We start from the raw sequence: 21,195 nt of genomic DNA on the forward strand, positions 1-21,195 counted from the left end.
AAGTCAACACCACAACATATTTATTGATCTTTGGTTTGAATAAATTGCCTTTTTCTGATCTGGGCAATTCAATAGGAACAGATACAGTAACAGTCCACGTGTATGGTATGAACAAACGAACAGGTTAAATGGTCAAGTTACAGTGAACATTAACATTACAGTACTAAGAACATTCTATTGCCTAGTAAATTCAGCGTAATTGATATTGCTTCCCACCAGCTGAAGTGATAGCTTGCAGAGGCAAACTTATTGATGCAATTACTGCTATCCACAGTAGGCATTAACATTCATATAAATCCAGTATGGCTGGTGCTTAGCCAGCAACCCATTTCAGAGAAGACTGTAGAATCCAGCTCCTCCTAGAATATTTTGACGAATTATACAAAAAGCAAATCTTGAGTCACAGTGTTTACTACATTGGTATCAACACACACTGAATGGGATATAATTTCTATAGCACTTGCAGAGCACAGAGCAGTTTACAAGCCTTATTACAACTACCTCTTATCCTTTCCCACCATTATTAGTAAAGTGCTGCCTGACATGCAAAAATATAAAGCAGATTAATATATTGCTTTTATTTGCAGGCATAAAATATAGCAATAAGCAATACGATTTCTTTACACATGGTGTAAAAATTTGTAGGTTATAGAAGAGGTCTCCTGGCCCCCACCTTTTGCATATACCTTCTTACTTGCTGCTGGTTTTGAAGTATAGCCTACCCTATGGACACTGGAATATTACACAAACTGCATTGGGCAATGAACAGAGAGATGGACAAAGTATAGAAGAGACTTTTTTCCCTTGGGGGGGGGGGGCTTCCTTCAGTACAATCTTAATTTTATGGAGTTCCAGTTACAAACACTGCACTTTGATTTGTAGACTGATCCACTAAAAAGGTTTTTTATATAAATGAATAAATAAATAAATAGGGAAGCTCATTTGTCATCTGAATTCTCCAGCTGTGTGTGGGTTTTGAGAAAATAAGAGTTAGCCAAGAAAATAGAGATGTCTGTTGGTTATAAGAAGCTGAAGACTTAAACATGATTACTTTCAAGTAACACTGAGAGACTTTCTTCCAGTTACTATATTTAGGACTTAAAGCTGCACTTAAAATTAGTGACTATCCAGTCTCTTGGTTTATGTGTAACTTGTTTTCTCTTACCTATGAACAAAAAGTTAATTCTCATATTACATTTAAAGACAACCTAAAGGCATCAACTGCATGGAAAGGGTTATTTATATAGTGTGTCACATCAGAGATTCAAGCAAATGCAAGATCTATACCTTTAAACATAGATTATTTTTGGACTTCCGGGTTGGCGCCATCGCCGAATGGCGGACTCCCTCCGAGCTCCGGAGGGAGTCTGCTCGGCAGGGGCTGGGTTCTACCGCACCGGCGATGCGGGGACCCTTAGAAACCACGGCCACGGAGGCCGTGGACATGGAGACTCGGCTTGCACCGTTAGCGCCCTCCCGACTCGTGAAGGAGCCTTTTTAAAGGCTACGGATCGGGTGCCGGGGAGAAGCGTGGTGCCTTGAGTTCTCTGCTTCCCCTGCTGAGCGAAGCCGCATGCCATTCGGCGGAGAGCGCTGACTTCTTCCATTGAAAATTCGGACTTTTCAACAACAACCCGTGAGTAAATTTGGAAATCGGGTTCAAAAGGAGGAAAAAAAAATTTTTTTTTTTCGAATTGGATACGAGCGGGGGGGATCCAAAAAGGAAGTCAGTCCCCTCCCTATTGTAAACTTTCCAAAACAAGGACGGGGAAACCAAGACCCAAAAAGGCTTGCATTGCTGATAAAAATCCAAAATTTCACGATGGGGAACTACAAGAACTGTGCTGGAGGAGGAACTGGAGAAGGGAAACGCAACCCCCCCCCCTGGGAACCGGGGTGACTGAAGAGAGAGCCTGGTGAAAGGAGTCGGAGATCTTGACAGCTGTCAAAATAGCTGTCAAAGTCGAAAAGCGGAGTGGATTTTATTATGAGAACTTGGCTGGTTAAATTTGATACAATTTGCTATTTTTAATTTTAAAAAAGAAAAAGCCAGCAAGGAGTTGGGGAAAAGTTGTGATTTATGGTCTTAAGAATTCCAGGCAGACACCAGGGGTTGATGGTCAGGGGGAAATTAAACCGGGGACAGGGGGGGGAGAACTAAAACTCCAAAGGCTTGCCAACTTGGTTATTTTTTGCTGAATTGGTCTATTATTCATTATATTTTTTCTATTCTCTACCTTTTCTGTTTCTATTATCTGGGGTGCTTCTTTTATTAAAAAATGGAAATTGTGGAATGACATGGGGTGGGTCTTGGGGAAAGAACACTGGGTTTTTTTTTTTTTTTCTTTTTTTTACTGTAAAACAAATTAAGTTTCAATTTGAATGGGGAACTTGTTTGGCCAACAATATGAAAGGGGAATATGGTAGGGGTGGGGGAAGGGGGGAGTCCCGTAAAGTGATATTTTTTGTATTTTTGAAAAATTTTAATAAATATTATTTAAAAAAAAAAAAAACATAGATTATTTTTGAACTTGCATTTTTTAAAAAAATTAATCCAATTTTTATGTATTTTTATCAAGACAGACCTGGGTTTCAGCCACTGTTGATAACCCCAATTATTACAATGCTTTTCTCCATACTGTTTCCTTCCTTCGCAATCTTTTTTCCATGCTTCATGTTCTCCAGCTCACATATACGTATCAGAAGTGCAATAGCACAAACGGGCACAAGATCGCTCAGTATGCTCCAATCAGCATGTGGAAATCCTATGCAAGCTAGCTGTCCCATTCACTTTGATCGAGGCACTGGTGCACATTCCTTCACATACACAGAGCTACCCCATACACAGAGCTATGAAACTTGAGTGTGAAAGCTCTGATATGCAGGCAAGTTGCATGGTGAAATCACTTGATGAGAACATTTATGTGCAGAAAAACAACATTCTCTGGGTGAACCATATCAGCACCACTGTAACCTAGATATTTTATTTATTTAGTCACGGCTGTTTTTCAGAAGGATGGTCAATGATGAAGCCATCACAGGACACCAATATTTTTCAGGCCAAGTTTGATATAATGATTTGGATCCAAAAGTGCAGCTGTGCAAGCCAAAGTGATATCCCCCCATTTCTATTGCTGCAGTCTCCTGTACCATGATATTTGAGGATCTTGTGCCTCAAAAGTGGCTTTTCAGGCACAAGTGGTTGCAGTGGAGGTGAGAGATAAGAAAGCTCCATTGTGTGATTGTAGATTTTCACTTGCTTGTGTTAGGATCCAAGCCATTATTTAAAAAAATTGCTTCCTTCAGAATTCCATAACGCCCTACTACCATTTAAACTAACTAAACTGTGTTAATTTTTTTGTTTTAAGCCCTCAGGCTGGATACTACACTTCAGAAGAGAACAACTGTTTGGATTCTGATTTTTTCCTTCTCCTTAAACAAATGAATGCCGTCTGTACATCACCAGCCTTTGCAATGTTCAGATGTGAGTTGTGCAAAGCTGACAAACAGCTTAAGTACACGTGCACTTTTCATACAAAGAGTCAAAGTGAAGTATTCTAGTAACATGGTATTCTAGTAACACAGAGTCTACACAGCATCACTGACAAAGTGTTAGCCTGCCAGGGGACTTCATAAAAAGGTTTCAAGTCTTAGTGAGAACAAGCAAATGTGTGGGATCCTGGAGAGAAGGATGCACCCATTTTGCTCCTCTTCCAGTCCTGTGGCTGTGAGCTAAGCCATAGTTAGGGTTTAGCATTACATATGAACCTGGGCTAGTGGTTTATCTCCTCCAGACAAATCATGAATGGTATGCCACAGAATAAAACTCGGCTACATCTTGTGTTAAACCACAAGCCTGAATTTGGATGTGATGTTAAGCCAAGCTATGTTTAAGTTCACAGCAAAATGGAAGCACCAGGACTGGAGGAGAAAAGCAGTCAGAATCTTGTCTCCAGGAACCCGCACATTTCCACTAAGTCATTGTTTGTCAAAGCATTACATGCAAGCCAGGTCTATGAATGAAACACTTGAATACTTTACACAAATACCTTGCCTACCTATAAAAAGCTGGTCAGGTTTATAATTACTAGCAGAATGAGATGTACAAGAGATGTTTAAATCAGTTTTAATACCATTCACCGTTGTTCTGTACAGTTCTTTCTGTGGTTCTTAATCTTAAGCTTTGGTGTTTTCAGACCTGCAGTCCTTTAAATGCACCCTGCTAATGGGAATGAATTCCAGTATTTGATGGTAGACATTCATCTTTCTCTTCTTTCTCTCTCTTTTTAAGTACAAGTGATGACACTACTGGTATGGCTCCCTTTAGGTCAGGGTGTGACTCTGTTATGGTCAATAAGCCACCAGTTGGACTCATTCTTTTAACTACTCTACACCAGCATAATCACCTTTGAGATACCGTATTTATAATCCCAACAGCATTCTCTGTCTGAATAAAGTGCATAAACACCAGCAGTGAAGGTGACAATGTACCGTTTTAGGCCTTAACTAAGTACTCTTCTCAAATGGTGTAATGTTACAAGTCCCTGACATTCCAGGCCAATTTACAAAAGGCTAGAGCTGAAGTAGAAAAACAAAAGTGTGTAGAAGTTATGGCAGAGAAATGAAACCTCCATATTATGTCATCAACCAAAAAGGGACAGGTGTCTCCATCATGCCTTAATTGTGAACCTCTTGGGGGCATGTGGATGACAAGTTTGATGCCACAAGGCAATTCTCAGGTTTCTATGTGCTGTGTCTATGCGCAAACACAGAGAGAGAACCAAGGCTAGTATAATGAATTAAGTTTAAGGCCCAACAATGGCAGTACAATGAAGAGACAGTCAGTTTAGAAGGTGAGCCTGGCATTTGGGGAATACTGCCCTTTTTGGTTAGGCAGAAGTATCTAAGGCAAATTGTCTAGAAGTTCCCGTTTTCAAGTTTACACTACTAGAGGGAACTGTTAAGATTATTGTGAATTGCTGTTTCTCATGCTACAGTAAGAAAGCCTTCCACCTTATCTATATGAATGCCCGGTTCAGTTCCTGAAACAAAAACAAGCAAAATGCTAGAAAAATCAGTTTTACAAACAACTGCTGTTTGTATCTTTCCAACTGAACATTGTCAATCGACATAGAATATACAGACAAGTAAATGAAAAGCTTTAGCTGGAGTTTCTTCACCTGGGTTAGCAAAGTTTCTTAACATAGTCCCAACAGCTACTGCGACAGCTGAACACTTAGGACGGGGCATAGCAATTACTGCACGAGCGTGATACAGTGATCCATGGTGCTGTCATGAGCTAACTCTGCATATTGCACTTGTACCATATTCTAGGGTGCTAATAGCCTGGTGACAGCAGCTACTGCTATACAGTATTATATGTGCCATAGCAAAAAGGTGGCCACAACAGAACAACGTACGCGGGCACTATCTAGAATCTGTATCCATTATAACAAGATTGTAACAGCCAGGGAGGGCAGGTGGCTCACTGAAAATTACAAAATCTGCTACAATTCTAGAGCAGAGGGTAACCAACTCGGTATCCTCAATATGTTGTTGGACTCCTAACTCCCATAGTCCCTGATCACTGGCCATGCTGCTAGGGCTGACAGGAGATGGAGTCTAATAATATCTGGAGAGCATCTCACTGGCTACTCCTGAACTACAGTGCTTTCATTGACATTGCAGCTATGATTACTTATAATTAAAGGCATTGACGAATCTTTTCACAGCATAACCCTTATTAATTCTCCCAAGCTTGTCTGTCCTGCAGTACACATTCATAGGGAAATTTCAATACTTTCACCTATTGTGATCTATTAACTATACACACATAGTAAAATAAGTTTAAGGAGACTTTGATTAGCGTCAACCTTTTTTTGTGAATCCAATGAAATCTGCCTTAATTTCAGAACAGTAAAACCCAAATGGATCTAAGTGGATAAATATTAGCACCAATACGTCCAAGGAGTCATATGGCCATTTATTATTTTTTAAAAGACTATTAAGACTGAAACAATATATTTACTTTTACAATATGAAAATTCTTTAGGACTTCCTGACACATTACATTATAGGATACAGTGCCTCACATATGCTGTGGAAGCCTCAGCATATTATACCACTTTGCATAGTTCTAATACATGAATGTGCAGGAGTGAGGTACATACAGTCTTGCAGTCTTACGACTTACTGCTCTTCCATTATAACCACTAAAAAATGTGTTTCAAGTATGTGAGTGCTCAAAGAGTGAAATGCTTTTAAAGTCTGACAACTGCACACTCCTGAACATTCATACATTAAGTAACCAAGTGACACAATATTGCAATACAATACCCTTACTGTAATATGTAAACAAGTCCTTTAGCACAAATGCTTGCTGAGTCCATGCATTTTATTTACAATAAACTCTTTTGAAACAGCTTCCTTTACTGTAATATACAGTATTTCTTTGTCCTGTTGGATGACTTTGCTCTTCAGTAGAAAAGTCACCCATGTTTTTGCCAACAGGATAACTTCTCCAACCCCCTCATATGGCTCAGTTGAACGTTCCATTTTCTATGCAGTGACTATTAACCCTAGTACCTTAACACCACTAAGATCAGCCAATCAATGACTGAATAACACAGTGTTTTCAGGGCAGCACGAAGTTCACCAAAACAGAAGGTACTTCCGACATATTTCAAAGCAGTCCAAAAACAATTCAGCAGTTACCTACAACTTTAGGTAACAAAGTTACAAACTCGTTTGCGATTTCCAACATTACCCAACAATTGCCCGGAACATGGAGAAAGCATTTATGAAAAAGACTTTGTCGTGTTATTTCTTCCATTTTTTCTTCAGTCTCCTTTGGGCACATGGGCTTCCTAGCTTTGAACTTGTTAGGTCATGCCACTGTTAGGTATTGATGATAGAACAGCCCAAAAAGGCTTGTGGAAAAGAGACAAGCAGCAATCCACCAAGTGAGAAAGGACAGAAGTCCTCTGAATAAAAGTGGAGTGAAAATGTTCTTCAGGCTAGCCAGTGCCATTGTTAGCTGTATTACAGTTACCTTCACCTTTCCATCATCAGATGAAGATTCAGAGTTTACTGAATTGCTCAGTGAACTGCTCTCCACTGGTAAATCTGAAGTAGCTTCTGGATAAATGCCCCAGGAATAGTTACCTACAGGAGGAAAGTAAGACAGATGTTAAGGGTTATAGTCTCTCTGATCATTTTTAATTATATGTCCATAAGCAAGGATATGACTAGTGCTCATGGTGTAAAGAGCTGAACCAGTTTCTAGAAGGTAATAAAATGGAAGCCACCTGAATCCCAAGATGCACAAAGCAGCTTTGCTCAATACAAACTTAATTTCCTTTTTTTGTGCTCTCAGCAACAGATGAAACAGGAACTTGCACATCTCCCCTGAAGTCAAATGTGCAAGCTCCAAAATCACAAGTTATACTTTCTTCTTGTTTTTAGTGTGCAAAGCCTGAGCTTGGAAATATAAAATTAAGTTTAGGACAGCATGCACCGATTCAGAAATTAAGAATACATGACTTGGGAAGGGGAAAACCTCTGTACTAGCTACCTATCTAATATGAAGCCACGTTCAAGGTCCTTGCATTAATTTATAAAACCCTGAACAACTTAGGTTCAAGGTACCTCAAGAGAACTGCCTAAACCCCTATATCCCAGCTCAATCACTGAGATCGTCTGCAGAAATGTTGTTGGTTGTTCCTTGAGCTGGAAAGGCTCATTTGACAAGAAACCAAGCCTTTAGTGTCATCAACTCATTATTGTGCAACACTCTACCAATAGAGGCGCCTTCTGTTTCAACTTTTAAATGCCTGCTGAAAACCTTTCTATTCAGGAAATTAAGAATTCCACAATAGTTAACTGATTTCTGATTTTAACATTTTAGTACAGTTTTTACTGTGTGGTTTTATATACTATTATTATAAACCACTCTGATTTTTTTATGAATAGTGATGTAAAAGTATTAATTTTTTTTATAAATAACAGAGAGAAGACTAATAAAGAAATGCTGCTTCTCTGTCCTACAGTTTTACAAGTAATGACCAAAACATCTGCTCACCTTATTCCCAACTCTAGTTCCCAATGAAAATTATTTTGTATTGAACAAACTTTGTGTCTCTAAGAACTGATTTATTCCTTCTAGCAAGAACAGCACTTATTGGTGGGAGGCAGTGGGAGTGTAATATGTTATGCCCAACAAGCGCATTTTGAATCTCATGGACAGAAAGCACAAATACATGTGTGCCCTTCACAAAAATATAACTATTCTACAGTTTTATGCATATGGGACACGGGTGGCGCTGTGGGTAAAAGCCTCAGCGCCTAGGACTTGCCGATCGCATGGTCGGTGGTTCGAATCCCCGCGGCAGGGTGCACTCCCGTCATTCGGTCCCAGCGCCTGCCAACCTAGCAGTTCAAAAGCACCTCCGGGTGCAAGTAGATAAATAGGGACCGCTTACCAGCGGGAAGGTAAACGGCGTTCCGTGTGCTGCATCTGGCGAGCCAGCGCTGGCCACGTGACCCGGGAGTGTCTGTGGACAGCGCTGGCTCCCGGCCTCTAGAGTGAGACGAGCGCACAACCCTAGAGTCTGTCAAGACTGGCCCGTACGGGCAGGGGTACCTTTACCTTTACCTTACAGTTTTATGCAAAACCACTGATACATTCAGTTCTTCAGCTGTTGTTGAGCAAGAACTGCCCTAATTGCAAGCTGTCTTACATATGCACATCCTGCCAGTTATTCCTGGATTTGCAACAGAGATAAGAGCTACGTACACAGAAGCATGCAGGAATGCTTGTCAAGCAGTTGTGCCTCAACATCTTGGCTTGCCATTTCTTCCCAGAATACTTAACAAAATAATACCATTTTAGAAAACAGCATTACTTAGCAGATTCTTTTCTCTATTGGATACATCTTACCTAAAGTTTTCAGCAGCAGAGTCATGTGAAGCAGCATAACCAGAGGCGCCACATACTGAAGTGCAATTATACAAAGGTAATAAAACACTCTGGCCACCTAAGTTAACAAAAATATTGAGTAACTCAGTGCACAAGCCAATGCAGTATGACTATCACATAGCAAGCAATTAAGCACAGTTGTTGGTATTATCAAATAGTCTAGAAGCAGTTTATTTTGTACAATTTATCTATCACTTAACAGAAAAACCTTCTGAACAGTTTACAAGAAAGAATGCAGTAACAAAATCACAAGCTGAAATCTAAAGCATACATAGTATCAAAATAGAGTAAAAGACTAAATCACAACACTGAACAGAACAATCTGAAAACCCATGCAATTTTAATAGTGATCCCTTTGAAATCTGTTTGCTATTTCTGTCCTAAACACTCCCTAAAAGCAAGTATATAGTTTACATTAGGATTAGATTTACCATTCAGGTACTCGTCTGGTTAAAGTAGTATTACCCCTTGAAAATCAAAGGGACTCCCACTACCATAGCACTAAACTATTTCTCCAAGGCAAAAAAACATAGATCTGCTGATTGCAACTTTCATTGTCTTTTAGCCTTCAATCAAAACGGCCGTTTTCATTGATAACCACTGTTTCCCTCCTACAATGTCATGAATGCTCTATCAACTAACCATTAGAATTGCAGTAATATCCTTCAGAACTAATGAAAAGCAAGAAGTAATTATTGCCAGAAAATATTAGGTTTAAATGTCCCTAAAGTCACAGTACCATGATTCCAGATAACATTTCAGGTTGACTATAAATACAAGATGGGACAGTACTGTACTCATGAATTTTAATATATATAATATATCATGAGTCTAAATATATCATTAGTTACTTCATTTGTTTTATACACACTATTATTCTTTCAGGCAGGCTTACCATTTTCTGTAGTTCAACTGTACTTATTCTGCCAACTTCCTTTTTCATTTGATCCACACATTTCTGTGCTAAATTAAGATAGGCTTGGAGATGACTACGCATCATGGCTAACCTCAAAGCACACAGGAGAATTATAATCCACAACCTGAGAGTATCAAATGTTGCTTCTGACATTCTGTAGATTAGAGAAAAAGGAATGCAGTGATTTTCCAAAGGACATCCTACACTGTACTAAGCACATATTTTCCATTTTGTACAAGATTACTGGAATGCTGAAAGAAACAATTCCACTACAGAGTGAAAACATTCAAGTGTCAATGGAATATACAGAGATGTTGATGGTCACAAGCCTTTAGGAGAAGGAGTGTAGAAAATCTTATTACTACTACTTTATAGTTAGCATTCCTATCTCAGAGATTTTTTAGATACTGGGTGCAATATGTACTCAAGTAAATAAATGAGTCTTGACCCATTTGTCTTTCTTTTCCCTTGTCAAAGAGAAGGACAAAAATATGTTCAGTGTATTTTTACAGGGAGGGATGCAACAGAAGATAATTAATACTGACTTTTTAATTTATGCAGTTTAGTGGACAGGGTATTTGGTCTTTTTACTGCTTTGGGCTTTGTATTGCAGTCTCATTCTCATTCTATCTCATGCCACAGTTCTATTAAATGTCAAGCAATTACAAGAAATCTTCCAAATTGTTCTGTATGCTGCACATGCTAAAAAAAATCCTATCCAAGCCCAGAACTCGTTCCATTGTTACAGAGAGCTAGACAAGCTATAAAATGGTGCCATTTATGCTCACAAGCAAGTTCTTAAGTTATTATTAAACACTTCCTCCCCACCTCCCAGTGACAGTTATGAAATTAAATATAAACATTTTTATGAAGTGGCAAAGCAAGATTTGCTTGAAGGAGCCAGGAGGACAGGCACCAAATATAGACCCTTGCCATCTGTATTTACCAAAGAATTCATAGCAGATGTGTAAGAACATTGCATATTAAAATATAACAATTTTTGAGCACGCAGTGGTTATAGCTAACTTTCAGAAGTTTCTCCCCAATGCCTAAAGATCAATAGATCCTTTGCATTACAGTTTCTCGGTGATTTACATAAGCAGCTGCCTCCTTTGCAGTTATAGCCAAATAGGGAATATAGTGGTATTAATAGTTGAGATCTCTGTAGACCAAGGAGTAGGTTCTGTTAATAACATTGACCAGTGCCTTTTCTTGATTCCAGTGGCCGCCCTTCTCTATGTTACTACCATCAAAGTTAAACCATTAGAAGAGAATGAATAACAAGCTACCATAATATATGTTATATTCCTTGGTACTAAAAAAGAACAAAATTCCAAGTATTAAAGCTGGGGCAATTGTTAAGTTGTCCTCTTCCCACTCAATAGAGCTATAATGGTTTAGAAAGTAAAAAAGATAAAAGTAAAGGAGCCCTGGACGGTTAAGTGTAGTATGGAGTGCAGCACTTATCTCTGCTTTCAGGCCGAGGCAGATGGCATTTGTCTGCAGACAGCTTTTCCGGGTCATGTGCCCAGCATTACTAAATGGCTTCTGGACACCGTGACAAGTGCCAGAGCGCATGGAAATGCTGTTTACCTTCATGCCGCAGTGGCACCTATTTACCTACTTGTGCTGGTATGCTTTTGAACTGCTAGGTTGACAGGAGCTGTAACAAAGCAATGGGAGCTCACCTCGTCACAGAGATTTGAACTGCCAACCTTACAACCAGCAAGCCCAAGAGGCTCAGTGATTTAGACCACAGCATCACCCATGTCCCTCTACAAAGTGGTACATGTACGGTAAGATTTTACAAGGTAGATTTTCAAAAACAACTTACAAAGGCACATTCTCTTTTCCCAATGGGGGATTCATTATATAGTCCTTAGTAATGGGTTTTACCCACAATAAGACCATCAGGAGGGGTGCCAGGAAGTTTATATGCAGCAGAGTTCTGAAAGTTAAATAGAGAAACAAAATTAATGCACCATAATAACTGCATTTTCAAACTGCTGTGTTGAAAATAAAGTAAAATACATACAAACTAGCTCATAACCCTTGTGATACATTTGTTTTATCTGCTAGGATGGTGGTTTTCAAAATGTCACTGAAAATGCTGGAGCTCCTGTATTTAATCCTGGGTGAGGTTGTTAGTTTGCTTTTGTTCTTGTATTTAATATGAATTTTGTATATGGGGGGGGGGATCTTGTATTTTTATGTTGTGAACCGCCCTGAGATCTACAGATGGAGGGCAGTATATAAATTTAATAAATCATCATCATTTCTTCAGGAGGAAGACCCACAATGGCTCTAGCTTGCTTGCCACTACCAAATTTTCAATTTAGATTATATTGTAAGATTCACTATCCAGTTGCACAGTGCAACAGTGAAGCTCAAAAAGTCTCGATAGCACTGAATATGAGTTAGCTATGTGCCCAGGAATGCCCCCCCCACTCTCTGGCAGGCTCACTGGGCTTTGGGGTTCCCAAACAGATATTTCAGTCTATTACATTGACAGTCAAGCTAAGTGTAGGGAATTCCAATGAATGCACAGCTTCACCCCTAATCCACACACCAAACCTGATTCCCAAATTTATTAAGGAACCAAAATATAATTCAGTTACTGTTATTCTAAAGTAGCACATTTGTTGATTAGACAGTAGAGAAGGAAACTTTGAAACAGATAAACTGTTTAGTTAGCAAACAACATCTCTGCAATTTGAAAGCACTAAGGCAATGCAAGCAGAAAGAGGTAGCTGGTATGAAACTAAAGTTTTCCCTTGGGTTTTTCTGCTTGTGAATGGGGCCCAACAGAAGGCAGCAGATCAAGTATAATTTATGGGCATCATCTATTTCCGTGACTTTTCTATGAGCATATCCAATGATCAAGTCGTCTGAGGATTCTTCACAGTGGCATAATGTCCCTAAACTACTTCCCAGGCTGACCTGCCACTGCAACCTATCTCTGGGTTAGCCACAGGACTAAATGTCTGTTAATCCTCTTATAGGGGTTTCCAACAGTGCTTCTCCATCATTCGCAGCTTGTTCAGAATGCAGCAGCAAGGTTGCTTACAGGCACAGGCAACCATGATGTTATTATTCCTGTCCAGCATTCTTGAACATTCCTGGGGTCTCAGATATCACACACAATTTGGAGCTGCCACCGCTGTGCCTTAAGACAGCACAGGCCACTTCACCTGCACTATGCTAGGTTCCTCGCTGAATAAATGTGCTCTATTCAGATATTCAACTGTTCCGGGTATTCACCTTTAAGACTTCTGAACACAAGTCTCGTTTTCCTCCTCTCCTCACCCCTGCCTTTTCTTCTTTTAAAATGTTTAATAGATGGTTTAGCCATATTCTCATTAGGAAAATAGGAAGTTGCCTTATACAGAGTCAGATTATTGGTCCATTAGATCCATACTTTCTACACCAAATTTAGCGGCTCTTCAGAGTTTCAAAAAGGAATCTTTTCAAGCTCTGCATGGAGATGCATGGGACTGAATCTGAAACCTTCTGCATGCAGAACAATTGCTACAACTTTCCTTGACTTTTCCAGCCCTTCCTTGACTTTTATTGTACACTGAAAACTGGTTATGAATTGGTATTTTAGCTGAGGAAAAAAGAAAAAGTGCTGCCCAAATATTACTACTGGCAGATTTAAACAAAGTTCTACATGACGTGGCTTACTGGGTGATTTTTTCAGTTGATAAACTCAAAGCATCCAGATGCATCTGAGCCAATCTCAATCCAGGGAATGTCAAAAAAGCACCAATAAACGAACAAAGGATAGCCAAGAAGAATTTGAAGGTTAGTTTAGAAACAGGACCCCTAAGAAAAAAGAGAAAGGGAGAAATAATGGTCAACTTTTCCAACATTTTAAGGACATGGTATATATTTTGCTCTTACATAACATGACAAAGGAAAACAAAAAAGCAAACAAAAGCCATTATTTCCCTTCCAACTCAGAAATATCAGAAATATTAAACCAATCTACTCTTGCAGGATGCATAGAGTGATGCCTCTGGTTGCGAACGGGATCCGTTCCAGAGGCCCGTTCGCAACATTAGCAGAACGCAACCCACGTCTGCGCGTCCCACAATTCACCGCTTCTGCACATGCGTGAGCAGCAAAACCAGGAAGTAACCCTTTCCGGTACTTCCGGGTCGCCACAGGACGCAACCTGAAAACACTCAACCTGAAGTAAACGTAACAAGAGGTATGACTGTAATAGTAAAAAAGTGTCTTCTGAGATATCAAGTCATTTATGCAAAAGTTCCTTTGATACTTGCTGCCCAATAATGGGTTGTTCATTGTTTTTTACAGGAGATGAATAGCAGGTACATGTGTGCATCTCTGTGTGTCAACATCAATGTATCAGTAGTAAGGAATCTCTAACCCATGGATCAAATTAGGTCTGCCAGATATTCCAATTTGTCCTGCCAGGCCATTTTGACCAAACCATACCTACACATAACCTCATATGAGATACAGGGAAAGATGCAACTGGGCAAAAAGTAGGTTTGCATTGTGTTTTGCAAGCCTCAACAATCAACCAGTTATAAGGGCTTGCAGAGTGCTGTATATAGTGTTTTGCAAGCCCCATTGTAGATAAAATAGGTCACCTGACATTCGATGATTGATGGGTGTTTGGGGTGGGGTGGCGCTAGCCTGTCCACCAGATCCAGTTGCCCACTCTTGCTATATACTAATTGAAAACTCTTTCTCCATTTGTGGATACTTATATAGGCAACATGACGAATCACACCCAGAAGAGAGAGGTAACAGGAGAAAGTTTGGGGAAAACCCCAGGTTTACAAAAGTACCCAAAAAATCTGTGTGCACTTGGGCAGGGGAAGAACACAAAAAACATGATTGCTGAGGGCTTAGCATGGTCAGTGGGAACAGAGTGGAATGGAAGAGGGAGTGGTATGGAATACCCTGTAGGAGGGCAAGGCTTGCATTCCGAATAGGAACTCTCTCCAATGCAATATTTTTGTTGAATGTTCCGCTTGTGTGTTTCATACATAAGAGAGAGAGCGCTCAGTTGGTAGAGCATGAGACTCTTAAGCTCAGGGTCATGGGCAAAAGTTCCCTGCATAGCAGGAGGTTGGACTAATTGGAATTGTGGTCCCTTCCAACTCATCATTTCTAGGATTATTTTAAGTGTATAATCTCACACACCCTTCAAATCATGATACTGATGCTGTAGCGTACCACAGGATGGAGAACAATACCGTTTTGCCCACTGTCACCCTTTACTGCTAGCAACTTTTAAAGAATCTGTTACATCTGTGGATGAACAAATTGGAGGTTTCACCTGATGATTATCAGAATTGAATTTCTGGCCACTACAGTGGTCAGAATTAGTTAGATATTGCTTTGTTTAGGGAAGCTTTTAATGTTTGACAGACTGCTGTATTTTAATACAGTCATACCTCAGGTTGAAGTAGCTTCGGGTTGAGGGTTTTCGGGTTGCGCTCCGCGGCAACCCGTAAGTAATGGAATGCGTTACTTCCAGGTTTTGCCGCTCGCGCATGCGCAGACACTCGAAATAACATCACGCACATGAGAACAGGGCTCTCTGTCTTTTTCTTGAGTCTTGTTGGCCTGGCCATTGAGCCAATAATAATAATAATAATTTTTTATTTATACCCTGCCCATCTGGCTGGGTTTCCCCAGCCACTCTGGGCGGCTTCCAACAAAATACAGTGATACCTCTGGATGCGAACGGGGTCCGTTCCAGAGCCCTGTTCGCATCCTGAAGCCAGGCCACCAAGACTCAAGAAAAAGAGTTCCAATACAATAAGAAATTTCAGCGATTGCAGCTAGTTATGCAACTAAATTCAATAATTAAAAAGAGGACAGGAGCCCTGTTCTCACTTGCATTTCATCACCTTTCCTCTAAAAGTGTGGAGTTGCAAATTATGAACTCCCATTTCGAAAACATTTGATTCATAGGCTTTTGCAGTTTCTACTCTAAAAGTGTGGAGTTGCAAATTATGAACTCCCATTTCGAAAACATTTGATTCATAGGCTTTTGAAGTTTCTACAAACTCAAAAGGAATAACTGAAAAATAGAAAGCGTGGTCTGGTACATCAGGAATGTGGTATTCAGGAATGTGAGGTCCTACTGCAACAGGACCCATATCATGAAAGTCCACTGGAACCTTTACTTTCTGTCAAGAGCAGCTCTCACGTGCCACATCAGAAGCTGTACCCAACAGTTTCAGAAGCAGTTTGAGGTATACAAAGAATTACTGTCATGAACAGAATGTGAAAGGCTTTGCTGGGTTTGAAACCCTTGTCCCGTGTGCTCCTGTGAATTCAAGAACCTTAATACAAACAAAATTCAACTAAAAGGAGAACATGGATAACATTTCAATGGGTTGTATTCAATTAGCCTTTACTCAGAGTAGACCCATTGAAATGAATGCCCTAAATTAATCATAGCCATTAATTTCAGGGGGTCCTTTCCGAGTAAAAGTTAGTTGAATAGAACCCAGTAATAACAATACGCATCTCTACATAGTTGTTCGTTATACTTACTGGGATTCCAAGCCTTGCTTTTCAAAAAACTGCACAGCACTTTCTGAAAAATTTGAGAAGCCTGCATGTGGAAAATTTTGCACAAGGTGAAACGCAGAATCTCAGAACACTAGCAACACAAAACATTTTAGAGGTAATTTTCAAATGTTAGCCCAGTTTTTCTGCATTCGCCAGTCAGAATGCTCTAATTCAATTATGAACAGGCAAGGCCTTGGAAAATATCTCTCAGCTATTTGTATGTTCTCTTAAGGGTGAACAGACTGTGTCTTCTTTTTAAGAGTGCAATCTATATCCACCTGAAGTCAACAGTGTTGATCTTAATGGGCCTAAATTACAACCTAAGAGCATAACCAATTTCTAGAAGAGGTACTTCAGGCAACTGCAGTAATGGGGAAAGAGTTGAAGAAATGAAAACAAGCTACGGTTAGAAGTAGGCAAAAGAGTAGTAAATATTTTGAGAAAGAATCTGTTTGTAAAACACACACTGGGCTGAACCTTGGCTCCTCAAAGGTCGGTATATGGTGTGCTGTGATGTGGTGGTGCAGAGCAGAAAAAAGTTAGTGCTGGAAATTTTGTAGAACCACTTTCTATGAGAGATCTTGTACACAGAAGGTAGAGGTAATGGTAAAGGTACCGCGGACCATTAGGTCCATTCGTGGACGACTCTGGGGTTGCGGCGCTCATCTCGCTCTATAGGCTGAGGGAGCAGGTGTTTGTCCGCAGACAGCTTCCGGGTCATGTGGCCAGCATGACTAAGCTGCTTCTGGCGAACCAAAGCAGCACAAGTACTTCCACCTGATTTTACATTATCCCCCCTTCCTCCTGTTCCATATCCTACCCTGTTCGGCAGGGCCCAAGGGTTGGGGGGTGGGGCTTGGGGATTGCCACATCAAAAAGTCACCTTCCACTGGTCTCCTTGACAAAGACCTTTCAATTCCAGCATGCATTTATAAAATAAGTTGTATTATGCCCACCTAATAATTTCCCTGTGTTTATTATTGTTTTAAACACCAAATTATTTAATCGGTGATTTGTTTTATGGACTCCTCTGTAAATTGTTTTGTGACCCGTGTGAATAGCAGTCTATAAATTTTGGAAATAGATGAATATTGTATAAACATTTCTCTGGATCCAACTAAATGATATTAATGTTGCCCAAACATAACCTTTTAAGGTCTTACCTGACTCGAGTCCAAATTCTAGATAATTTTCTGTTACTATCAGAATGGTCATGGCTTTGACAAAGAAAAAGAAGCCAAAGGTTACGCAGACGGATCGCTCACCTCCCTCTTCTACTTTGAAGTAGTGTGCAGTTAATGAAAACAATATTTTGCTACATAAGAATAGTTAAGGAAAAAAACCGTTTTGTACAATCCGTAGATTAGCCAAAAATTAGCTTACGATGAAAATTATAGGGAGAAAGCATAGCTGAATGGATTTGTTTAAACACAGTGCTGCCAACACATACTAAACTTATTACAAAAAAATCAGACAACTAGTTCCATATGCCCAAAGGGAATTTGGCTTATGTTTCATCATCAGCACGTAGCTCCAATATGCCACATGGTCCCCTCCTCTTCAAACAGAGGCAAGTTCAACCAAAAGAAGTTAATGATATGGAATGGGGGAGGGTTGCTGATCAAAGTAAAAATAAATAAAATCCTACTACGTACATAGTGCATCTAGCTGCTCAGATCCTGGTTTGTATCTAATTGTCTATTTCTCTCTGCTGATGGAAGGCTGCTTAATTCCGCAGAAGTTTCCACTGGTGGAAGGGTTTGTGAGGGAAGGGGCATCCCCTGCGTGACTCCCGGTTTTCCTAAGGGTCTCCAAACTCCCTGGAGTAGATTGGGTGGTGCAGAGGGTATAAATTAAAACCAACTCCATCCCCCCTTACCACTAATGGAAGCCATTTTCGAAACAACGAGCCTCCCATCACCAGAGAGACACAATTAGATACAACTTCCAATTTGCCTATTAAAGAGATGTATTTAAAGAGAGCTAGCACCAAGGATTTATTCAGAAATGAAGTATAAAAGGAGTTGATCTTAACAAAGTTTGATTTCTCTCAAGTTACATCCAAAACCAACAATTTTGTAGAAACCAAACAAGCTTTTTGTACCGTTGAATATTAATTTCACTTATTTTAAAGGAAGCTGGAATTAAATTGAGATATTAGGATATTAAAGCTTACAGCCTTTCTGATCAGAAACTCCAGAATTTAACAAATTTATGCAGAAGTTGAACACAAAACATGAACTTGATAGCACAATCATTTTTCCTCTATTAATCACACTATCATCAGTTTCCAAAAGACTTTAAAATAGTTTAAATAACATAATGAGTTTTCATTAAAAAAAAGAAAATCAAGAACACAATACAGTACTGACTGTTAGTCAACTAATGCAGACATATCACTATTGAAGCAACACTTTAAAGAGCACAAACAAGCACTTATTAGCTGTATCAATCCATACTGATTCTTAATATAATGTACATCAGAATTTGAACGTACATACACTCTATGGCCTGGGGATTCATTAGTCAACAATGCCCAAAGCACATTTCAGTATGCATACTTAAGAATGCCACCTCCTATTGGGCATTTATTTGATTCATAGCGTAAAGGTAAATATTATTTTAGCCATGAACTACACTGATTAAACCGCTATCCACGTACAAGGAACACTGCGAATATTTTATTTCATTTGACTTTATCAGCTCAAGAGACACCAACATCTTGTACTGAACTCTGCCTCCTCTGCTTCAACCAGTTTAGACTCATTATGAAGCTTCTCTTCAGAAAGCTGTTTGACCAGCACTTGTTACAGAAGCAGCAATGGTCTGTTTTCTTAATTATGTGACAACGTACAGAAGCTGCAGGAGTTTTCCAGATTGGAGTACAAAGATGGCTGCTACATACAACTGGTGCCACCACCTTTTGAGCGCTGTCAGATTCTTCATATTTTTTTGCCCATATATCCATCTGGGTTTTTTGGGTGGGTAAGTTATGGTTGAGAAGACAGATTTCAGCAACAAGGGATGCAAACTAGTGCAAAAAACTCTTCAATGGAGATCTCATTCCATATAATATGAGAGGTTGTGAGTGTGGGTGGGTGTAGCCAGCATAGAATCATAGAGTTGGAAAGGGCTCTGAGGATCATCTAATCTACCCCCCTGCAATGAAGGAATATGCAGATCTCCCTTATGGAGATCGAACCTGCAACCTTGGCATTATCAGCCAATTATCTAACCGACTGAGCTATCCAGTAGATAATGCAGTGCTATTCTTTTTCAAAGTTAGCAAATGTCTTAAGTTAAAGCATGTCTAAAGCTTCAAGAGAATGCAAAATAATAGTTTTTAGGACAATCTATGCAACTAAGAGATAGCAATCAGCAATTTGACTTTTTTTCATTCCCTACCCTAAATGCTGCAGTATTTTTTGCAGGGTCTCCTCTTTGACAGCAAGCCTGCAGATAAGCAGAGGCTGGCACATGCTGAGATCTTTTTACAAAGGAGAGAAAAAGAGCTATATATAGATTGCTGCTGGTGGTACTCTTCTACAATAGCAGTCTGAACACAAGTGCTCCTTTTAGTATATGTTATTCATAACTATGACTTTTGCTGCATGCTGTGCAATATAGGCAGCTGTAGGCAGAAGCCCTCATTTTGTTGCAGCCCAATTATTTAGTACAAGTTTGTATTTAGAGTCTAACAAAATGTTACAATTTTGGATCTCTCCCTATGCAAATAATTACAAAACAAGATCTAGGCTAAGATTTTACAGCCATAAATAGGACAGTTTTATAGTGCATTGTTTAGTTAACATATCTTACAATAAAGACATTAAAACCAGCATCTTGCAGAAAACCTGAAACCTAAAACTAGAAATATGATTTATTCTACTTATGTCAGCAAACAAATCATAAAAGACTATTTATCAATACATGAGCAGCAATGTCAATCACTAGCACTAGACGGAGGGGGGGGGACATTAGAAAGCAAGGGTATTTACTCAGCCTTCTTACAAATCTTATCACTGTGAACAGAAGCCATCCTGACAAAGAATTCTGTGTAGACCTAAAACATACAAAGTAATTTTTAAAGCCAAAAATATCCAGAACAAGACGGAGCAGGGAGGCTTGGCGTGAGGCTCAACAACTTATTTGCAACTTACTCTGTCTCTGCAAAATATAGGCAGGCCATGCAAGACTGTTTCAGCATTCTTTAAACACCTCTTTGGTACTATCCAGTCACCACTGCCAGGACCAGCAAGCAGAAGCTTAGCATTGCTGCACAGTACTGTGCATGTCTTGTAGATGTTGGCTATGCTTCTGGACAAAGAAAACTTCTTTCATACAGAATAATGCACTATGTAATAATGAATTATGCATGCTTTAGATGAACACTACCATAAGACTTCCTATGATTCAATTAAAAGCAACAAATTATCTCCTGCGTGTTTCACAGAACATTAGATCTTCTTTTAAGCAGTCATACAGAACAGTTGTGACACTGTAAAAGGATACATTGCAAAAGCCAGAACAAGCAGACACCAGACTATACTGATATTCATTTCTTGTGAGGGCTTCACCCAGCTGTAGTAGGCTTCAGTAACCAAATATACCACTGTAGCCGCAACTGTGAAGTCCACCAGCCACTGATATTCAGGAAAATAATGCAAGGCTGAAATATAAATGGTTACTTAGTAACTGAAATACAAGCAGAAAACATTTTTAGCATCTGTGGTTCCTAGAG

At 39.6% G+C, this 21,195-nt stretch overlaps 1 protein-coding gene across 1 annotated transcript in view; it reads right to left on the reverse strand.

Moving 5' to 3' along the window:
• Nucleotides 1-3,289: 3,289 nt before the first annotated feature.
• Nucleotides 3,290-21,195, reverse strand: part of TMEM161B (transmembrane protein 161B) — a 28,800-nt gene continuing 10,894 nt past the window's right edge. The window contains exons 5-12 of the mRNA XM_083577288.1: nt 20,967-21,123; nt 17,618-17,769; nt 16,437-16,497; nt 13,578-13,718; nt 11,728-11,841; nt 9,873-10,047; nt 8,939-9,035; nt 3,290-7,164 (exon numbers count right to left, since the gene is read on the reverse strand). Coding sequence (XP_083433414.1) covers nt 6,887-7,164; nt 8,939-9,035; nt 9,873-10,047; nt 11,728-11,841; nt 13,578-13,718; nt 16,437-16,497; nt 17,618-17,769; nt 20,967-21,123 — 1,175 coding nt within the window. The 3' untranslated portion in view covers nt 3,290-6,886. The remainder of the gene's footprint in view (nt 7,165-8,938; nt 9,036-9,872; nt 10,048-11,727; nt 11,842-13,577; nt 13,719-16,436; nt 16,498-17,617; nt 17,770-20,966; nt 21,124-21,195) is intronic.

This window comes from Podarcis filfolensis (assembly GCF_964270895.1).
Source record: "Podarcis filfolensis genome assembly, chromosome: 11".
Lineage (NCBI taxonomy): Eukaryota > Metazoa > Chordata > Lepidosauria > Squamata > Lacertidae > Podarcis > Podarcis filfolensis.